The sequence below is a fragment of the Rhinichthys klamathensis genome, unplaced genomic scaffold (genome assembly GCF_029890125.1).
Source record: "Rhinichthys klamathensis goyatoka isolate OS25496 unplaced genomic scaffold, OSU_Roscu_1.1 h1tg000406l_1, whole genome shotgun sequence".
Taxonomy (NCBI): domain Eukaryota; kingdom Metazoa; phylum Chordata; class Actinopteri; order Cypriniformes; family Leuciscidae; genus Rhinichthys; species Rhinichthys klamathensis.
The window spans coordinates 2,084,601-2,105,718 of record NW_026606907.1 but is presented as its reverse complement, the minus strand read 5'-3'; the positions used below and the strand labels follow the sequence as shown (position 1 = coordinate 2,105,718).

General features: G+C 41.4%; 1 protein-coding gene across 1 annotated transcript in view; it reads right to left on the bottom strand.

Annotated features, from left to right (window-relative positions):
• The window catches only part of ankrd11 (ankyrin repeat domain 11), a 178,526-nt gene continuing 157,408 nt past the window's right edge, over window positions 1-21,118 (bottom strand). Inside the window, exons 5-13 of the mRNA XM_056234790.1 lie at window positions 19,644-19,817; window positions 17,714-17,914; window positions 17,111-17,253; window positions 13,307-13,454; window positions 6,211-13,211; window positions 4,223-4,321; window positions 3,745-3,888; window positions 3,553-3,645; window positions 1-484 (exon numbers count right to left, since the gene is read on the bottom strand). Coding sequence (XP_056090765.1) covers window positions 299-484; window positions 3,553-3,645; window positions 3,745-3,888; window positions 4,223-4,321; window positions 6,211-13,211; window positions 13,307-13,454; window positions 17,111-17,253; window positions 17,714-17,914; window positions 19,644-19,817 — 8,189 coding nt within the window. The 3' untranslated portion in view covers window positions 1-298. The remainder of the gene's footprint in view (window positions 485-3,552; window positions 3,646-3,744; window positions 3,889-4,222; window positions 4,322-6,210; window positions 13,212-13,306; window positions 13,455-17,110; window positions 17,254-17,713; window positions 17,915-19,643; window positions 19,818-21,118) is intronic.

Sequence of the window (21,118 nt, the reverse complement as noted above, 5' to 3'; positions counted from 1 at the left end):
GACAGGAGGTTCAAAGCAGTTTAGCTTTTTCAAATCCCAAACAAAAGCATAAAAAACTTGAGGACAAAAGTGCAAGTTTTGTGTTTTTCCTCTCCCTGTTTAAAAAAGACGAACGGTTCCTCCTCGGGCGGGAAAAAACGATGAGTTTTACCTTTTTTCTCTCTATATAATATATATTTTTCTCTTCCTCAAAGAAATCTCTTCAAACCGGCTAGCCCTTACCGAACTTTTGTTTGATGTCTCTTTGATAGATGGTTAATGTTAGACCGAACTCTCAGAGTCTGAGTGTGTGTCGTTGTCACGCGGGCAACAGTACGAAGTCGTCGTTGACGTCGACCATCGGCACGTAGAAGGAGGGCACCTCGTTCACACACAGAGACTTGTGTCCCGCCGGGTCCAGCTCCTGCACCTTGAGTTGCCACTCCATCCTTTGCACGGCGTTCAGAGCCGCGGCCTCGTGTTGCTGACGCATTAGCAAACACGTCTGTCGGGAGAACATGCTAGTCATTAGACTTTGGGAAATATACACCATGCTTGCACAGTTAAAGGAGTAGTTAACAAGTATGTCATCCAAGATGTCCATGTCTTTCTTTCTTCAGTCGAAAAGAAATTAAGGTTTTTGATGAAAACATTCCAGGATTTTTCTCCATATAATGGACTTCAATGGGGTCCAAACGGTCCAAGGTCCAAATGACAGTTTCAGTGCAGCTTTAAACGACACCAGACGATGAATAATGGTCTTATCAAGCGAAACGATCGGCCATTTCAAAAATAGATAAAAAAGTTTAAGTTTTATAAGCACAAATGCTCGCCTTGCGAACTCTCCTGTTCGAACTCGTTCCTCAAAATGAACAAATCTTTTTTCGAGTCATTTCGTTCATTCAACGAATGAAATGACTCGAAAAAAGATTCGTTCATTTTGATGAACGAGTTCGAACAGGAGAATCACGAACGTGCATCACAGAACAGAGCAAGGCGAGCATTTGTGCCTATAAAACGTAAACTTTTTTTATCTATTTTTGAAATGGCCGATCGTTTCGCTTGATAAGACCATTATTCATCGTCTGGTGACGTTTAAAGCTGCACTGAAACTGTCATTTGGACCGTTTGGACCCCATTGAAGTCCATTATATGGAGAAAACTCCTGGAATGTTTTCATCAAAAACCTTAATTTCTTTTCGACTGAAGAAAGAAAGACATGGACATCTTGGATGACATGGGGGTGAGTAAATTATCAGCAAAAGTTTTTTAAAAAGTGAACTAATCCTTTAAGGGTTAAAAGAGCTTAAAATGCATGAAAGCTCTGCATGTTTCCACTGAACATGAATTTTTTTTGGTAACACTTTACAATAAGGTTCATTAGTTAACATGAACAATCATTCTACAGAATTAATTCATCTTTAAAGTTGTATTAGTTAACATTAGTTAATGCACTGTGAACTAACATGAACAAACAACGAAGGGAAAACTGACATTAACAAAGATTAATAAATACTGTAACAAATGTATTGCTCATCGTTGGTTCATGTTACATTAACTACTGTTCAAGTGAACATGAATCGCTGTCATTCATACATTCTGATTTTTTAATGCTAAATATAAGAGATCCATCAATCTGTCGAAGCAAGACGTTATGGCAATGGCGTCTCAGATAGTCTGACGGCAGATTAAAATAAACTTTTGAGTGATTAGTCACAAAAGTGGCATCAAATTCGCTAAACACGGAAGCTGGAACAAGCATGTGTGACTTTTTTCTTACAGAAAATGTTAAATACAACATGATACAAAAAAATAAATATAACAGTTGCACACTAGGTGTAGATCTACATAAAGACATTGAAACATTTACAAATCGAATTGAGTCGATATAAAGCTCAATTTCTTTCTTAAATTATGTAAAACGGTGTCACGGACACAGATTTGAGCTTTATTTCCCTTTAATGGCGTTTAAAGGGGGGGTGAAATGCTATTTCATGCATAGTGAGTTTTTTACACTGTTATAGAGTTGGATTCCCAAGCTAAACATGGACAAAGTTTCAAAAATTAAGTTGTACGTTTGATTGAGTATTTCTGTCCTCAAAATACTCCTTCCTGGTTGTCACAAGTTTCGGAAAGTTTTTTCCGAGTATGGGCGCGTATGACGTCAGATGCGCCGGAATGTCCTTATACGGTCCTAAGGGCACTTCTCTCGGAAGGGCGCGCGCGCAGCTGTAGAGCGATAGCCGTAACCTATGCCCATCAAAGCGCTGTGCATCGGCTAAGCTGCAATATGTCACCAAAGAAGTGTGTTTTCGGTTGCCAAGGCAAGACAACACTGCACAGATTCCCAAAGAATCAAGCGTTAAGGGACCAGTGGATGGAGTTTGTTTTTCCAGAACATCAACACAGTTGTGCAAGTGTTCTTGTTTGTTCCATGCATTTCGAGGATGATTTTTTTATAAACAAGGCCCAGTTCGAAGCTGGATTTGCTAATCGTTTAGTTCTCAAGGATGCAGCAGTCCCAACACTAAAGGTTAACGGTCTTGCGTTGGAACCGCAGGCGGTGAGTAGAACTGCTTCAAATATCTGTGTGTCTATCGGCGTGTAACTTAAGCACAGCAAGTAGGCTAAACAACATGATCACGTATAGTATCGTGCGCTCGTGATTATTTAGCTCCGCCCACACGGCACGCCTCCACCCGCTCGGCTTTTTCCGGAAAGACTCTGTACAGCCTATCTTTCTTTTATAAATATAATAAAACTAAAGACTTTTTGGAGATATGATGGATGCAATATTACTCTATAGGTACTCAAGATTAACATGAGATTGACTGAAACTGAGTGTTTCACCCCCGCTTTAATGTCACATTTCTTCTGTGATTAATCGCGATTAAAAACACTTACGTTTTTAAATATTTTATAATGTAATAATTTCACAGTTAATCTCCAAGTTAATGTAGAGACATGAAGACAGTATATTTTCAATACTTGTTTCATGGCATCTTTTTTTTATAAATAAAGGCCATTATCACTGATACTAATACAGCTACTGATGTCTCCATGAAACTTATTATAGCCATTCAACATTACAGTTGAAAGCTATCTTTTTTTTTTTAACATTAGGCTTAAATTTTTTTTTTATTTTAAGTGAATTTCAAACAATCCTCACAAATATGCACAGGTGAAACTTTGAAAATTTTAATATCGTGCAAAAGTTAATTTCAGTAACTCAACTTAAAAGGTGAAACTAATATATTATATAGACTCATTACATGCAAAGTGAGATATTACAAGCCTTGATTTGTTATAATTTTGATGATTATGGCTTACAGCTTATGAAAACCTTTTCACAATATTCTAATTTTGAATTTGGGGTTTTCATAAGCTGTAAGCCATAATCATCACACTTATAACAAAATAAAGGCTTGAAATATCTCACTTTGCATGTAATGAGTCTATATAATATATTAGTTTCACCTTTTAAGTTGAATTACTGAAATAAATTAACTTTTGGAGGATATTCGAATTTTTCGAGTTTCACCTGTATATATATACACAAATAAAGTTCCTCACCTTCATGCGGTCGTACTTATCATCCACATCTTGAATCCAGGAGATAAACTGCCGAGCATTGAAGCGATCTCTCACAGACTTGTTTTCGTCCCCCTGGAGATCAAGATTAGTTAGAAATGTAATAAAATTTACATCTTCGTAGCCATCATAACATCTTTAACGTGTTAATAATAGTTCAAAATGAGGCCTCACCTGGCTTTCTGATGGCATGTTGTAGACTTCTGAATCCAGCAGCATTGTGCAAGCACTGAAAGGAACGGCCTGATTTGCGATTGTTCTCGCTGCTCTGCAATGAACACGCAGCACCTCCTGCTCACAAGATACAATGAGCTTCTCCTGTAAGGCAGCATAAAATCAGAGTAAGACTAGACACCCAACTGATCCATTGAGCATTCATCTAGTAATCAAGGGACAAAGCTAGTAAACAGTGTTTTCAAACGATCAAGGTCTGCAAGTCACAATAAGAACATCAGAAGAAAATGAGATGAAATGCTTGCTTAGTTGAAATGTATATTGTAGATAACTTGCTGTTCTATTACACAAGGCCTTTGATGAATCAAAGGATTTGTGCCGTGTGATCATTACCTCCTAACGGGGTGACTTTTGAAGTGAGGGGAGAAACCAAGAAGAGAAAATAAAGACAGACTAAAGGCAAGGAGTGAGAGTTTACCCTCTCGATGCTGTGCTGCAGTCTTAGTTTTCCTCGAACTGCCTCTTGCTGTCTGAATAACTCCTTCAGGGGCTCCGACAAAGATGGAGGTGGAGCAATCTAGGATAGTAGAGAAAATAGTTTAGAAGGACATCTCTATATCTCAACAATGAAAATGCATTAATGGAGATATTCTGTGTTTTAACCAATGCATGATGTCCAAAATCTTGCTCTATATATGTAATATATTAAATAGTGGTGCAACGGATCACAAAATTCACAGTTCGGATCATTTACGTTTTTTGAGCAACGGATCGGATAATTTTTCGGATCAGCAAAAAAAAACTATTCTTCGATAGTTCTTCGATACTACATCAAAAACTACTAGCCTAACAAACAAACAAAGTAATAAGTAAAAAAGTTACTAAGTCTAACAGTGGTATTCAGGTACAGAAATTGATCAGCCTAAATGTAAAATAACACTTTGTTCACTATAAAAATTAAATATAGTTTTATCTTTGTTAAAGCTGTATTTTGTTGTTTTATTAACATTATTGGCACAGACAACAGTAGGAATATTAGGCTCCTGTCACTTTAAGACCGACGGCACGGACGAAAAAAAACCGGACAAATATCCGTTTTTATGACATAACCGAGAGAATCCCTGCCGTATTTTGACATAATTTTGTGTTTGTTAACGCTATCTGAAATGCGCCTCTCTCTCTCTCTGCGTGCGCACAGACAATGCACTAGGGATGCTAACCGATGACCGTTTGACCGATGGTTGACCGTCTCAACGTTAACCGATCAAAGTTGTCGGTAGTCGGTTAAAAAAAAAAAAAAGTGATCTCTAAATTAGGCTATTACAGACAGTGGACTAAACGCTACTACAGTTAGCCATCTCATTCCAAGATATTTTTGTGTGAAGTGAACAAATCCCTCACTCAATTTTTCATAACTCGCCTGTTTGTACTTAATAAACCAATAAAAACATTTGGCGCGAGGTCACAGCGTTTCGGTTCGCGCGCTAACAAGGTTTGCAAAAAGTAAAGCCTACAGGCTAAAACACTCGAGGTTAGAGCCAGGGCAGACGACAGGATGAAGTGTGTAAAGAAACGTAGTGTGTGGGACCATTTCACCAAAAAGAATGACACAGTAAGTTGCAACTTGTGTGCTACAGTACTTAAATACAGTAGTAATACAGTAGAAATATATTACATTTCAGTGGTAACAGATAAGGTGATGATGATCATCATCTTTCTTTATTATTGTTAGCACTACCTCAAACTAAAGTGGCGTCTCTTCGGGGCTGTCATTTTCTTAAATGAGCCGCGGCAATGTTTCAAATGCGCTTCTAACGCTAGACTAACGCCTTTATTTTTAACGCGATCACCTTGTACCCACACTATTTCAAAACTAAGGAGCCATTTGTCCTCCGATTACATACAAGCTCCTCGGCGCCGCGTTTGCGGGACTCATGTTTCACGCTGTAGGGGATTTAAAAAAAGTGACGTGAGTTGGGGCAGGGGCAGTGTGTGTGTGAGCGGGAGGCAGAGAAAGATGCGACAGAGTTGCGAAATTGCAGGCGCGGCTCGAAATGGCTGTTATTTCAAATAGCGTGGCATATTTTAAACTAATCGGTTAACCGGTTTCAACCGGCTAATGAGGCTCGGTGGTCGGTCAAGAAATTTTTTAGTTTTCGTCATCCCTACAATGCACGAGTCCCGATTTTCACCTCTTCTTCTGCGTTTAAAATTGTTTGAATGTATAAATTGCCAAGACAAAACCAGTCCAAATTATAAACTTTCACTCTATGATGGTAAAATTTAGCAGTTAATCCGCGAATCACATGCGTGCCGAACCGTGAGGCCAGCGATCCGTTGATAATAATAATATATATATATAATACCATCCTATCAACATCATTAACGTCTTGTCAGTATAATTATGCTGCTTATGGTTAGGTATTAAGAGTATTTATGCATAGGACACAAAAACAAAATTCTTACCACTGGAATATGAAGCTTGCTCAGAGGCTTGCCATCAAGAAGATAAGAGCCTGTGTACGTCACATACTCTGCGTAACACTGGGGAGCTTGAGGTGTTATGTAACACAAAATCTTCCTCTTTTCCTCAATTTTCTTGCGGATCTGAAGGTAATCAAAATAGGGGTTGGAACGGTCACTGTGGTATGGCTCTATCTCATCCAATTTGATGGCATTCACAATGACTGCTAGAGTCTGTTGGATCATCTCCCTGGTCTGCTTCATTGCGGTGTTCACAAGCTGAACCTGCACCTGTTGCTGGCCAGATTTTGGAAACTTTCTCTTGCGTGGATGTTGGGACTGGTTGTCATCGTCCTCGACAGGCCTGCCTTTTGATTTGGTGATTAGTGCAGGTACAGAAGGAGTGGATGTCTGAGCTGTGGTTGAGGTGATGGGCTCTTTTTCCTTTTCTACTGTGACACAAGAAGTGGTCACACTTGTTGTGATTGGTAAGGAGGATACTGAAGAGGTGATGCTGGATGAGCTCTGCTTGTTCTGATTGGCCAGCATCTGAGCCTTTTTCCGGGTCATCCTCTGAGGTATTTCCTCAATTTTCTTGGGTGCCTCAGACACTGGTATAGTCACAGACAACTTGGCGGTTGTCTCAAGGGCCTCTGATACTGGTGTGCTAGTAGGCATTGAGACAGATTGAACCTGAACAGGATGAGGGCTACATGAGGGACCCAAAACTACCACAGGATTTTGTCCTAATATATGTGATTTTGTGGTGGCTGGTAGCTCCAAATATTGTACCATGACAGATGGCATCATTGTATCCGGGATTGTTTCTTTTTGCCTGTATTCATTGTCCTTTTCACTGTCAGTGGAAAACAAATTTACATTTTCATCCACTTCTTCAAATGCTTCCCTCTCCTCTGGGATTGTTTCTTTCATGGGAGGAACATCTGGGATGTTCTGAGGCTCTGGCTCCAACTCACACTGCGGTCTATATACATCCTCACTTATTGGGGGAACCAAATCCTGACCAGATTCTGTAGGAGGCACAATTGCAGGAGAACAAGATGCTTTGGACAAACTTGTCAAGTCAACATCCATTATTTCAACATCTTCGTTTGTCTCAATAACGGGAGGTCTTGTCTGAGGAGGTGGAAGCTTACTATCCGCAATCTCTGGGGTTGTTATATCAGGCTCCGGCATCTCCTTCTCCTGGAAAGGAAGCTCTGGTATAGAGAACGGACCCATGTCATCCATTTCATCAGCTGCACTAGGGAATGGATCTACCCATGAAACAACAGGTTCTTGGTTGACTGGTGGGGCTACAGAGATGCAGTTCTCTGCAACATAGGTGGGAGACTCTTGTATGTTGTCTTTCATCATACATGGGGGCTCTAGGTCCATCTGCACTTCCTCGGGATCTGGTTTGCAATCAGTGAAGAAAGTTTCTAGTCGAGGTGATTCTGACTCCAGTGCCTCTGTTTCAGGTCTTTCCGGTGATGTAATGTCTTCCACTGTGTCTTTGTGAACCTCGTAATGAGAGTCAGATATCTGTGATGGACAGTATACTCTGGAATAAGTAGAGTGAGGTGGTGTCACGGGCATAACACTTGGGATATGCTGCAAATCACAATCGGAGTGTGAATATGGACTGCTTATCTTTGACACGGCAGCCTCGACCTCTCTGTAACTCTCATTAGGTGATTTCATGAGCACTTCTGAATTCCAGGCTAAGGACTGATCACATGAGTTTTCCATGTAGTTGTCTTGTGGATGGGTTGGTGTTATGGGAATTTCATCAGGATCTCTTCTATCTGGACATTCAAGCCAAGCCTTTTTGTCAGATTCCTCAATCCCAAGTGAGTATGTGGGATCGTTTCTGGACTCGTCTTCAGTGTGGTGAACTTCTGTGCCATCCTCAACAAAATCATCCTCTTCATCGTCCTCCTCATCTTCCTCTTCTTCTTGCTCTTCAACAACAGGAGGCAAGTAGTCACTCACACTGACAGGGTGAGCTGGCATTAGAACAGGTCCACTTTGTTGTGGCTCTGAGAGATCATCAATATCCATGGGAGGAAGGGCAGCAGGAGCTGGAGTTGGGGGAGCCGCTATATCCAAACAAGGCTCCTGGGGTTCGGGTCTATGGACTGGAGTTGAGGGCTTCATGAGATAGTTGTTATAAACACTCCCCGAGTGTTCAATGCCTTCGTTGAGAGAATTTACAGAAGGCGCTTCATCAGGAACTCTATCATGTTGTGATAGGTCAGGCCTGGGAGACATCATCTCAATAGGGGGTGAAAAGTATGTTGGGGAAAGGCAATTAAGTCTGTCAGCTGCTATCTTGTCCTCGGTAATATGTGAGGCTGAAGACTCGAATGCTGTGCCTTCTGGTATATGTTGCTGTCGCAAAAACTTTTCTGCCTCTACTTTGAACTCGCTCTCAAGTGGTCTTCTGACATCAGGGGTGACGGAACGACTCACAAGGGGTAATTGCAAGTTCTTTGCTGGTGTTATGCATGTTCCCTCCTGGAAGTTATTCGATGAGTTGGAATATCTATCGAAGAAGGTAGGGGAGCAGGCGTTCATGGACATAGTGGTGGCCGAGGAATTCTGACAGTCAAGACCATCAAATATGATATCAGGATAGTCCTCTGCACTGCAGGACGGAGTGCGTGGAGTTTGCATGACTTCCTCATAGCTTGGACATGAGATCACAGATGTTGGGGTGGGGACACCTGTTGGTCTGTTCTGGTCAGGTCTAGGAGATGCAGGAAGATTTTCCTTTATTTGATGGCCAGCAAGCCAGTCTTTTGAGTTCTGACTGTCCATAGGTATCGGCTTTCTATCAGGGGACATCATTTGGATTGGAAGGCCAGTATCTTTGAACTTTTTTTCTTTCAAAGCACTTTCCACTGATTTTTTGGAAAGTTCACTGCGGTTCTTCTTAAGTTCTTCATTCGATTTTGTTTTATCTTTAAGTTTTGGGTCACCTGACCGATGCCTCAGCTTTTCCATCTGTTTCATTCTTTCCTTGTGTTTCTTATGGCGCTCTTCAATCTCTTGATCTTTTAAACTAAGCATTTTGCCAAAACTTGTTAGTCTGAGATCACCATCAACCAAAAGTTTTTCACGAGGGCGATTGTCCTTTCGAGTTGTCTCTTTTGACTGGCTGAATTTGTCATTCTCATCTTTGACCTTGGGTTTGAGATCTGTTCTGTCTTTGTCCATGATATCTTTATTCCTCTCCTTATTTTTCCCATCAAATTTAGAAGCGTCTTCTTTAGATTTCTCTTTAAGACTCGTGACTTGAGCGTTTTCCTTCATTCCAGATTTTTGTTCTTCTTTTGAGTGTCTGAAGGACCCAAATCCATCCGAGTATTTATGCTTTTCCTCTTTCGATTTTTCCTTGTGCTTCTCTTTCTTCTTTTTGTCTTTTATTTTCTCACTGTTAATGACACTATTTGTCTTGTCTTTTTTGGACATCTCCTTCTCAAACTCCAGAGTCTTTTCCAAGTCATCCTCACCATCAACCTTGGAACCATATGGAAAAGTGTAAGGGTCAGCCTCTAAAGGCATGGGCTCTTTGTCAAAGGGCAAGCTTTCTCTGCGGCCATATGATTCTCTGATCTCCTCTGACTTGTCTTTTTTATCCCCCTTTTCTTTCTTGACTTTCTCCTTTTCTTTGTCGTGACTCTTTTTGGATGATGAGGATGAGGAATGTCTATGCCTCTCTTTCTCTCTGAACTTATCCTGTGGATTAGAGATGGATAGAGACTCTCTTCTCTCCTCGGACATGTCAGGTATACTGATGTTGGAGGAATCATAGAAGCTGCTTAGAACGGGTTCTTGACCTCTGTCTGTGAAACTGTCTGATGAAATTTCACTATTTCTATCATTGGAATCATCTTTGTAATCATTCATTGCCTCTTCCTCAAGTTTCTCCAACAATGATTTCTCATTTTCACCACTCCCCTTTGAGAGTTTTCTTTCTTTTAAGTGCTCTACCTTGTCTTTGTATTTGTTTTTGCTCTTTTCTTCACTGGCATCTTTCTTGTCAAGAAGTTTCTGCTTGCTTTTCTTGTCTTGATTTGAATCCACAGATGCTCTGTCCTTACGCTCCTTGTGTTTTGTGTCAATTGAATCTTTGTCCTTTTTATCTTTGTGTTTTTCCATGGAGGCTTTTCTCTCTTTTCCAGCATCAAATGATGCCTTCTCCTTTTTCTTATCTTTATGTTCCTTTTGTTTTTCTGTGGAATGTGTTTTCCCCTCAGAGTATTTCTTATGTTTATCTGTTTGGAAATTATCCATTTCATCAATGTCTGGTGTGGAATCTTTCCTGTGAGAATCTGATAGTCCGAGAGAGTCACTTAATTTTGCAACACCCCCATTATAGTTGTCATCATCATCTTCACTCTCATCTGTAAAAATATCTGCAATTGTGTACCATGTCTTCTCTCTCGCCTTTTCAGGTTTTCTCTCCTCTTTCTTAAACTCTAGGAAATCTTTTTCTCTGTCAGCATGTTTGTCCTGAGATATCTTTTCTTTCTTATCTTTAATCTGTTCAGATGACATCTTCCTTTCTTTCTCCTTGATATGAGAATCTTTATGTTTTTCTTTAGCCCCATCCCGCTTGTCTTTGGGGGCCCGTTCTAGATCTTTCTCTTTCATTGATCTATCAATTGAGTTTTTCTCAGGTTTCTCCTTTTCCTGGTCTAAATTTCTGTCCTTAGGCTTGTCCTTGTGTTTTTCTCCTTTGGACTTCTCTTTCTTTTCCACACCATCAATTTTCTTCTCCCTTTCCTTTCCAGAGTGGTTCCTCTCTCTGGGGTCAGACTTACAAGTGGTTTCATTCTCTGGTTTGTCTTTAAAGAAGGCCTCACTCCCATAGTCATCTCTCAGAGATTCTTGTTTAGTTTTTGAGTCTTTCCTTTCCTTAGTAAACTCATAGGAATCTTTTCTGTCTCTGCTGCCCTCCACATAATCCTTCTCCTTCTTCTCTTTGACACTCTCTGCTGATTCTTTTCGTTTCTTCTCCTTTTCCAATGACTGACCCGAATTGAACTTTTGTTTGTCTGTCCAGTCTTTTTTCTTTTCAGTATTCTTTTCAGAGGATTCCTTGTCTTTCTTCTTAGATGCAGTTTCCTTTTCAGGACGCTTATCTCCATGATCTGTTTTTTTATCTTTGACTTTATTTTCCTTTCTTCGGTCCCTGCTTTCCTCCTTCACTGTTTCTACAATTAACTTGACAGCATTATTTGATTTGTATTCTTTTACAGGGGCGTCCCAGCTATCATCTCCATAAAGCGAACTGTCAGAAGACATGTCCGACTGCCACCGATCATGGGGATCATCTGATGTTTCCTCTAGTAAGTGATTTTTTAAGTCATAGTCTTCATAATCGGGTTCCTCCTTGATATTTTTATCCCTCTTAGACTTTTCCTTCTCTTCTTTTATGCTTTTCTCAGATTTAAAATGTTTTTCTTCTTTTTGTTCATTCTTTTTGTCAATTTTAAAAGATTTATCCTTAGACTTTTTCTTTTTATCATCTTTATGGGCTTTCTGCTTCTCCTCCTTTGCCTTGTCTTTGATAATTCTCTCCTTCTCAGTCTTTAAAGGTTTGTCCCTCTCCTCTTTGCTCACCTTTTCCTTGTTTGACTCCTTTGTCTTCTTTGACCTCTCTTCTTTGACCACCCTTTGAGTTTCTTTACCTGGCCAGTCCTTGTCTTCAGATTTACCTTTAGACAATCGGTCTTCCTTCTTAAAATGATCTTTCTCATGTTTTGAAAGTTTGACCCTATTTTCAGAAGGCGACACCGTGTCAACAATTAGCGATTTCTGCCGTGTATCATCAAAGTCAAAAGAAAAGCTCTTGACAAACTTTTCATTCATGTCTTGACTCAACACCACACTTGGAGCCTTATCCTTTTCCTTACTTTTGTGTTTGTGTTTCACTTTGTGTTTCTTCAACACCTTTCCATCTTTGTCTGTTTTAGAAATGGCTCCATCTGTGTTTGAGTTCTTGTAAAACTCAGAGTTCTTTTTGTCTACCGCACCGGTATGCGTGTTGTTTTTCTTTCTGTTATCTTGCACTTTCTTTTTCACCTGTTTCACAGACTCAACACTGGAGTCGGCAGACAAGTAGTCCGATTCGCTAGAGAGCCTTGTTCTGACCGAGTCCGAGAGGGAGCTGACATCCGACCATGGTGGAGAGGACACAGTCTTCCAGCCATCCGTCCTCCACTGCTTTGGGTGCTGCTCTGCCAGAGACTGTGTGTGTTTCTGTGAGCTCAGACTCCCATGCGATGAGGATGAAGAAGAAACTGACAGAGAGCTAAAGACAGAAGGATCTTTAAGGCTCAACGTAGAAGAGTCCTTTACACAATTTGCACTCTGCATGGATCCTTTATCGTCCTCGCTCTCCAAGTCCCCAATCTCAGAGTCTGAGGTGCAGAACTTGTCGTTCACTTTATCAAAGCGCACCTCCTTACTAACATTATTTTTTGTCTCCTTCTTCCTCTTCTTCTTGACTTTACTTTTCTCTTTTTGCTGCTTGGAGCTCAGCGACGTCGATTCCCGGCTCTTTGCGTTGGTCTGAGGTGCAGGTTGCCTTGGTGTGGTCGTGGGTGTAAAACACAAAGTCCTGTCGTCTTCATCCGAGCTGTTGCTGTCCGACAGGATCCTGCGCACAGCCTTCTTTGGTGTTAGCGTGTTGCTTTTGGAATAGGTTTTAACCTCCATCTTGGGTATGGAGATAAAGTTGTTTGCCTTGATGACGGGATCCTTGCGAAACTCTTTCTTGAGCAGATGCTTGTCGTCCACAGGTGGGACACGCTCCTCCTCATCATCCTCGTCAAACTCGTACTCATCCTTGACCGGAGTGGAGATAGATTTGGGTGGGTCCATGCCCTTCCCTTTTAATTTTAAGCCCTTCTCAAACTCTGAGTCTGTATTATTGCCATCAACAGAGCTGGATGGGGCAAATGATGGGGCATCTTCCTCTTCAGAAGAATCTGCTGAGATGCACAAAAAATCTTAATATTAGCATATGGTACACATTTCCTGCACTTTCTGGAATATATTCGCACAAGAACTGCATGGTACACACCTGAGGAACTCTCCTCACTGGAGGTGTAAGTGCCTTTTCCCAGCAACAGATTAAGCATTGTTTGCGAATTTGCCACTTTTAATGGAGTCTCTCCTCTTCTGTTGCTTTGACAAGGATCCCCTCCATACCGTAACAGCAGCTTCACAACCTACAAAACCAGAATAGGGGGTTTGTTACAAAGTATATTAAGATACCACAAAAAACAACAACAACAAAAAAAAACACACACAAACACACACTAAGTCTGTCAAAATGTCTGAAAAGTTAAATCCGAATTTCTTTCTTAAAGGAGAACTCCGGCGCAAAATGAACCTTTGGTCTAATTACAAATTGTTACCTAGTCAACCGTTATCTGAGATTTGATTTCATGATTATCGAATGTAAATAGTTTTATCTCTAAAAACAGTTTAGCCTATAAAGCTAGTATAACGCTAGTATATTGGGCATAGTGTAATGACAAATAAAAATCGCTTGTTAATACCACTAACAAGGCTCAAAATAGCCCCACACTAACACGGTAGCATAATGAGGGTCCCTACCTTCAAACCGAAGCATTGAGAACTTTGTCAGTGTCCAGACAGTTTAATAAGAAGATATTTCAAACATACAGTCAACTTCGCGTATACAGGCAGAAGCCATCTTTGAAATACAGCCTTTACCAGTCGATCTACGAACGCCGATCCAAGCCTGCTGTTCGCGCTCACCTTATCACAACTTATAGCTCGTTCACATCTCACCAGCGCACTTGGATCGGCGTTCGTAGATCGACTGGTAAAGACTGTATTTCAAAGATGGCTTCTGCCTGTATACGCGAAGTTGACTGTATGTTTAAAATATCTTCTTATTAAACTGTCTGGACACTGACAAAGTTCTCAATGCTTCGGTTTGAAGGTAGGGACCCTCATTATGCTACCGTGTTAGTGTGGGTCTATTTTCAGCCTTGTTAGTGGTATTAACAAGCGATTTTTATTTGTCATTACACTATGCCCAATATACTAGCGTTATACTAGCTTTATAGGCTAAACTGTTTTTAGAGATAAAACTATTTACATTCGATAATCATGAAAACAAATCTCAGATAACGGTTGACTAGGTAACAATGTGTCATTAGACCAAAGGTTCATTTTGCGCCGGAGTTCTCCTTTAAATATTAGCAAAATTCGAATTACATTCAGAAAAATCCACTTCTACTCACTACATCTACATATTGTTCGTCAAAAAAACTTGATCTGCAGCGAGTGGCGAGCACTTTATGTGTACAATGTTTCGAGCCTAAGAAAAAACACGCTCAGATCTGACCGATGTGAAGGTTTTGTCACGATTTTTTCCACCAACTGAGAGGGTTTTCATCAGCAGAAGCACAACGCAGCGCCGTATACTGGATAAGCTAACAGAAGCACAACCAGGCGCCGTATACTGGATAAGCTAACAGAAGCACAACGCAGTGCTGTATACTGGATAAGCTAACAGAAGCACAACCAGGCGCCGTATACTGGATAAGCTAACAGAAGCACAACGCAGCGCTGTATACTGGATAAGCTAACAGAAGCACAACGCAGCGCCGTATACTGGATAAGCTAACAGAAGCACAACGCAGCGCCGTATACTGGATAAGCTAACAGAAGCACAACGCAGCGCCGTATACTGGATAAGCTAACAGAAGCACAACGCAGCGCCGTATACTGGATAAGCTAACAGAAGCACAACGCAGCGCCGTATACTGGATAAGCAAACAGAAGCACAACCAGGCGCCGTATACTGGATAAGCTAACAGAAGCACAACGCAGCGCCGTATACTGGATAAGCTAACAGAAGCACAACGCAGCGCCGTATACTGGATAAGCTAACAGAAGCACAACGCAGCGCCGTATACTGGATAAGCTAACAGAAGCACAACGCAGCGCCGTATACTGAATAAGCTAACAGAAGCACAACCAGGCGCCGTATACTGGATAAGCTAACAGAAGCACAACACAGCGCCGTATACTGGATAAGCTAACAGAAGCACAACCAGGCGCCGTATACTGGATAAGCTAACAGAAGCACAACACAGCGCCGTATACTGGATAAGCTAACAGAAGCACTACACAGCGGCGTATACTGGATAAGCTAACAGAAGCACAACCAGGCGCGGTATACTGGATAAGCTAACAGAAGCACAACGCAGCGCCATATACTGGATAAGCTAACAGAAGCACAACCAGGCACCGTATACTGGATAAGCTAACAGAAGCACAACGCAGCGCCGTATACTGGATAAGCTAACAGAAGCACAGCGCAGCGACGTATACTGGATAAGCTAACAGAAGCACAACGCAGCGCCGTATACTGGATAAGCTAATAGAAGCACAACCAGGCGCCGTATACTGGATAAGCTAACAGAAGCACAACGCAGTGCTGTATACGGGATAAGCTAACAGAAGCACAACGCAGTGCTGTATACGGGATAAGCTAACAGAAGCACAACGCAGCGCCGTATACTGGATAAGCTAACAGAAGCACAACGCAGTGCTGTATACTGGATAAGCTAACAGAAGCACAACGCAGCGCCGTACACTGGATAAGCTAACAGAAGCACAACGCAGTGCTGTATACTGGATCAGCTAACAGAAGCACAACACAGCGCCGTATACTGGATAAGCTAACAGAAGCACAACGCAGTGCTGTATACTGGATAAGCTAACAGAAGCACAACGCAGTGCTGTATACTGGATAAGCTAACAGAAGCACAACGCAGTGCTGTATACTGGATAAGCTAACAGAAGCACAACGCAGCGCCGTATACTGGATAAGCTAACAGAAGCACAACGCAGCGCTGTATACTGGATAAGCTAACAGAAGCACAACGCAGTGCTGTATACTGGATAAGCTAACAGAAGCACAACGCAGCGCCGTATACTGGATAAGCTAACAGAAGCACAACGCAGCGCTGTATACTGGATAAGCTAACAGAAGCACAACGCAGTGCTGTATACTGGATAAGCTAACAGAAGCACAACGCAGTGCTGTATACTGGATAAGCTAACAGAAGCACAACGCAGCGCCGTATACTGGATAAGCTAACAGAAGCACAACGCAGCGCCGTATACTGGATAAGCTAACAGAAGCACAACGCAGCGCCGTATACCGGATAAGCTAACAGAAGCACAACGCAGCGCCGTATACTGGATAAGCTAACAGAAGCACAACGCAGTGCTGTATACTGGATAAGCTAACAGAAGCACAACGCAGCGCCGTACACTGGATAAGCTAACAGAAGCACAACGCAGTGCTGTATACTGGATAAGCTAACAGAAGCACAACGCAGCGCTGTATACTGGATAAGCTAACAGAAGCACAACGCAGCGCCGTACACTGGATAAGCTAACAGAAGCACAACGCAGCGCCGTATACTGGATAAGCTAACAGAAGCACAACGCAGCGCCGTATACTGGATAAGCTAACAGAAGCACAACCAGGCACCGTATACTGGATAAGCTAACAGAAGCACAACGCAGCGCCGTATACTGGATAAGCTAACAGAAGCACAACGCAGCGCCGTATACTGGATAAGCTAACAGAAGCACAACGCAGCGCCGTATACTGGATAAGCTAACAGAAGCACAACGCAGCGCCGTATACTGGATAAGCTAACAGAAGCACAACGCAGTGCTGTATACTGAATAAGCTAACAAAAACAAACCGCATCCGTTACGTCATCACGTCTCGAGCGTGAATTCTCTACGAATTTTCGAAATAAGAATTTTTATTTGACAGCCCTAACACACACACATATTTGTGGAACGTCTGTTCGGAGGTACTTACTTTAAGATGGCCATTGTTGGATGCATCATGTAGAGGCGTGTCGTCATCCAGGCCCTTGGTGTTAACCTCGGCCCCGGCTGCCAGCAGCTGCTTGGCCACATCATAATACCCTCTATTACACGCCTCATGCAGTGCGGTCCAGCCTGAAACAACAAAAAGCATTACATTATTAATAAAAAACGCATTTCGTTATTAAGTGCCTGCTCATATACATCATGAAAAGAATTTCATGAGCATTTCAACGGGATCACCTAATATTCTATTCAATTTCAACAGCATGTTAAAGGATTAAAGTGGAAGTCAGGTGATCACTAATGTCTTTAACTTCAACTTATTTATATAGCACATTTAATAGTAACGTTGTTGCCCAAAGTGCGTCACAGTTACAATTAAAACATACATATATAAAAACATTTACCAAGCCTAGCAAATGAAGGCATGACTACACACTCTTAGACACACACCCTCACACAAGTGTATAGTGAGATCAGTATAGAGAGTATCCGTAACTAAAAGCCAAGTTAAAAAGATACGTTTTCAACTGAGACTTAAAAGTCTCTATTGTTAAAGCTTGCCGGATACGAAGGGGATGTTTGCTCTTACCTGCAAAGTCTTTTACATTCACGTCGGCCCCCTCGTTGATGAGCTCCTTCACACGGCGAGCTTCCCCACGTATGGCTGCCCGGTGCAACCGCGTCTCACCCCTCTCGTTTCGCTTGTTAACTTTGTCTTTGGTTTTTGAGGCCGAGTTTGGTGTTCCCTTCTGACCCAGACTTGACTGTGACTGATGCTTTGGTGTTGTGTCTGGATGAAAACATAGGTATTAACAGCAAGATTACTTACAGAAGTGGTTTACAACTGGACAAAGTTTAAAGGGGGATTACAAATAATTTTAAATAAGACAAAACTAGTTTAAAACATTGGATAGGACAGGAAAAGAGGAGGGAGGAGAGGAAAAGTTAGACTCAAGCACTATATTTCTTTTTTTAATTTAATAACAATAATTGGCTTCTTAAAGCCAGGGAAAATCTACTAGTGTTTTTTTTAGAACTAAAATACCACCAAAATAAATATAATAAAACAGTCACATAATCTATAATAAATATAATTGTGTTTATTGCAAACAAAAAGTATTTAAAAAATCCTTTCATCCTTAATCATGAAAAACGTGTCAATTCGGTGGTCAAAAACAGTATGGATCCTGAAAGAAATTCAGTTGTTGAAACTTCAGGAATCACTTGTTTGGTTTAAATCTACTCATAGTCAAAGTTTCTGTAGATAATAAAGTAGCTTTGTCATCATCACAGCTGAAGTACAAGAGGAACTATATGAACTTGCCCTTCAAATATTATCTTGGACAATGGGGCGCCTTGGAGTCAAAAAGGTTGAGAACCACTGACTTACAATTAAACTGAGCATGAGCAACTTGTGTATTATTGTAGTAATGAGTACTATTTGCTATGACCTCTAGGTGGCAGTCTTATACAACAAACACGGAGACAACTTCTGCCTGTGCCAATCTGCGCCTTGTAGCCGTCACATCTTTCACTAAATTACACAATTTTAACTGAATTTCACCCCTTGGATTTGGACGACATTGTCAGCAACAAGATTAAAGCACACTGAATCAACAAACTACCACGTAAATAAGGACATTTATTAACAATCACATGACAGACATACCAAATCAGCTGCACTAAATTACTATTTTCAGACATATTCAGAACAAACTAACACAACAATAGCTGGCATGCAAAAGTGCTCAGTATGGGTGGGGTTAGGAATTTCCTGTAGTCTTTTGTTTTGGAAAAATAAATCTGGTGAACTACTTGAAGAGGTGCTAAAATTCAGTAAATCTAATAGAGACATGGTTACAATAAGGTTCATTAGTTAATGTGTTAACTAACAATGAGCAATACATTTGTTACTGTAGGGTTAGGGTTAATAAAAATCAAGCTGTTCATTGTTTGTTCACAGTGCATTAACTAATACAACCTTTGATTTTAATAATGTATTATGTATTAGTAAATGCTGAAATGAATATTAACTAAAATACTTAATGCTGTAGAAGTATTGTTCATTCTTAATTCATGTTTACTAATAAAACGTATTGTAAAGTGTTACCGAGACATGCATGCCAGAGATAAGAAGTAACCTTTAAGCATGCAATACCATTGGTCAAGCTTCGAAAACAAACTGATTTAAACCTTTGAAGTAAATGCAACACAAATCCAATGCGTTTCACTTATCTCAAGCTGCAATACCACACGAGCCAATCAAATGTGGAAACCTGAACAGTTCATATCGGAACAGCACAGTCCCTTGATGCTCTATCAACAGTCCTGAAGGGCTGATGAACAACAGTGGATTAAGATTGCAGAGGTTCATTTCGCCGAAGTAATGGAAATTGATGAGGGTTATCTTGTTTAATTGAATTCTAATTAAGTGCTGTGGTGTGTGTGAAGCATAGCATGAGAGTGCAGCAGGGACAGTGGAAGCGACTGAAGACGTGGTGCTCATGATAAACACGCACCTGGACTGTTGACGGACTCCTCGGCCGTCATCTGCATGAGGAGAGCCACCTGCTGCCGCTCGGACAGGGGGTACCCGGCCCGGATCCCCGGCATGCCCACCCCGAACGCCAGGCCCGACTTCCTGGTGTTAGTGGGCTCCTTTTTAATGCGCTTCCGCTCTGGACCTTGCTTTTCTGTGGAGGAGAAAACAGGGGGCATGTTGAGTCTCAAAACCAGCCTCATAGTCCATCTAAGGCCCCGTTCACACTGCAGGCAAAAGTGGCCCAAATCTGATTTTTTTTTGGGGTCAAGTGACCAGGTCAGACTTCTTCAGAGGTAGTGTGAACACTCAAATCTAGCCCAGATCTGATTTTTTCAAATCAGATTTAGACCACATACATATGTGGTCCGTAATCAGACCCAGATCTGATTTTTTTCAATGCGGCCGCAGTGTGAACAATCAAGGCGGATTTGATGCGACTTTTACGTCAATCTACGTCGACATTTGTCACAATTATGCGCCGGCGAAGCCCTAGACACAACAGACACAGACAGTAGCCTAACATTAAAAACTTGACTAGATATGGAGAACAGCGATGAAGCGAGTCAATGAGAGTGAGGTGTTAGATCTAAGTATATGGGGAGATACTTCAATTCAAGCTAGAAGGACCTACCGTAACCGCTCCGTTTTTGAAAAAATTGCACACGAAATGGAAGAACGGGGACACAGGAGAACAGCGTCTCAGTGAAACTATTCACGTCATATTCCCACCACTCCTGGCTTCGTCTACGCATCCACACAGATCTCTGTAGTGAATTTGCAACCATTAACCCGCAAAAGTTTCCATTACACAAACATTATGAAATAAATGCGAATATGCTTACTTCCTCCATAACCTCCCGAACTTTAGTGCAACCGCGTGCTGCGTCTGATGTCATTGTTATTGTTCTTTTGCGCATGCCGGTTAGTTTGAAACCTCAAACAGTTCACACTGCAATCAGATATAGGTCACATTTTAAAAGGTAATGTGAACAGCCAATCAAAAAATCGGATCTGAGCAAAAAATCAGAATTGAGCATTAGGACTTGCGGTGTGAACGTGGCCTAAGGCTACGCTGAAACGACCCAATTCCGATTTGTTTGCCCCTATGCGACCTGTATCTGATCTTTTCATGACAGTCTGAACGACACAGATCCGATCTTTTCAAATGCGACCCAGGCCACTTGGGTATGTGGTCCAAATCCGATATGTATCCGATCTTTTGAAATGCGACTTCAATCTGAACGGCCAGGTCACATGTATCCGACCCGCACGTCATTGATACGCGACAAACGTCATAATTCTGCGTTGAAGTAGGCGGGAATGAGAAGATTGTAATTGTGCTGGCTCTGTTGGGAAAATAACTTTAATATTGCTAAACGAGCTCCACTGTTGACATCCATGTTTAGCTACTTCCGCAAGTGACGTCGTTGACCGTTGAGTACTCTTCTGCGC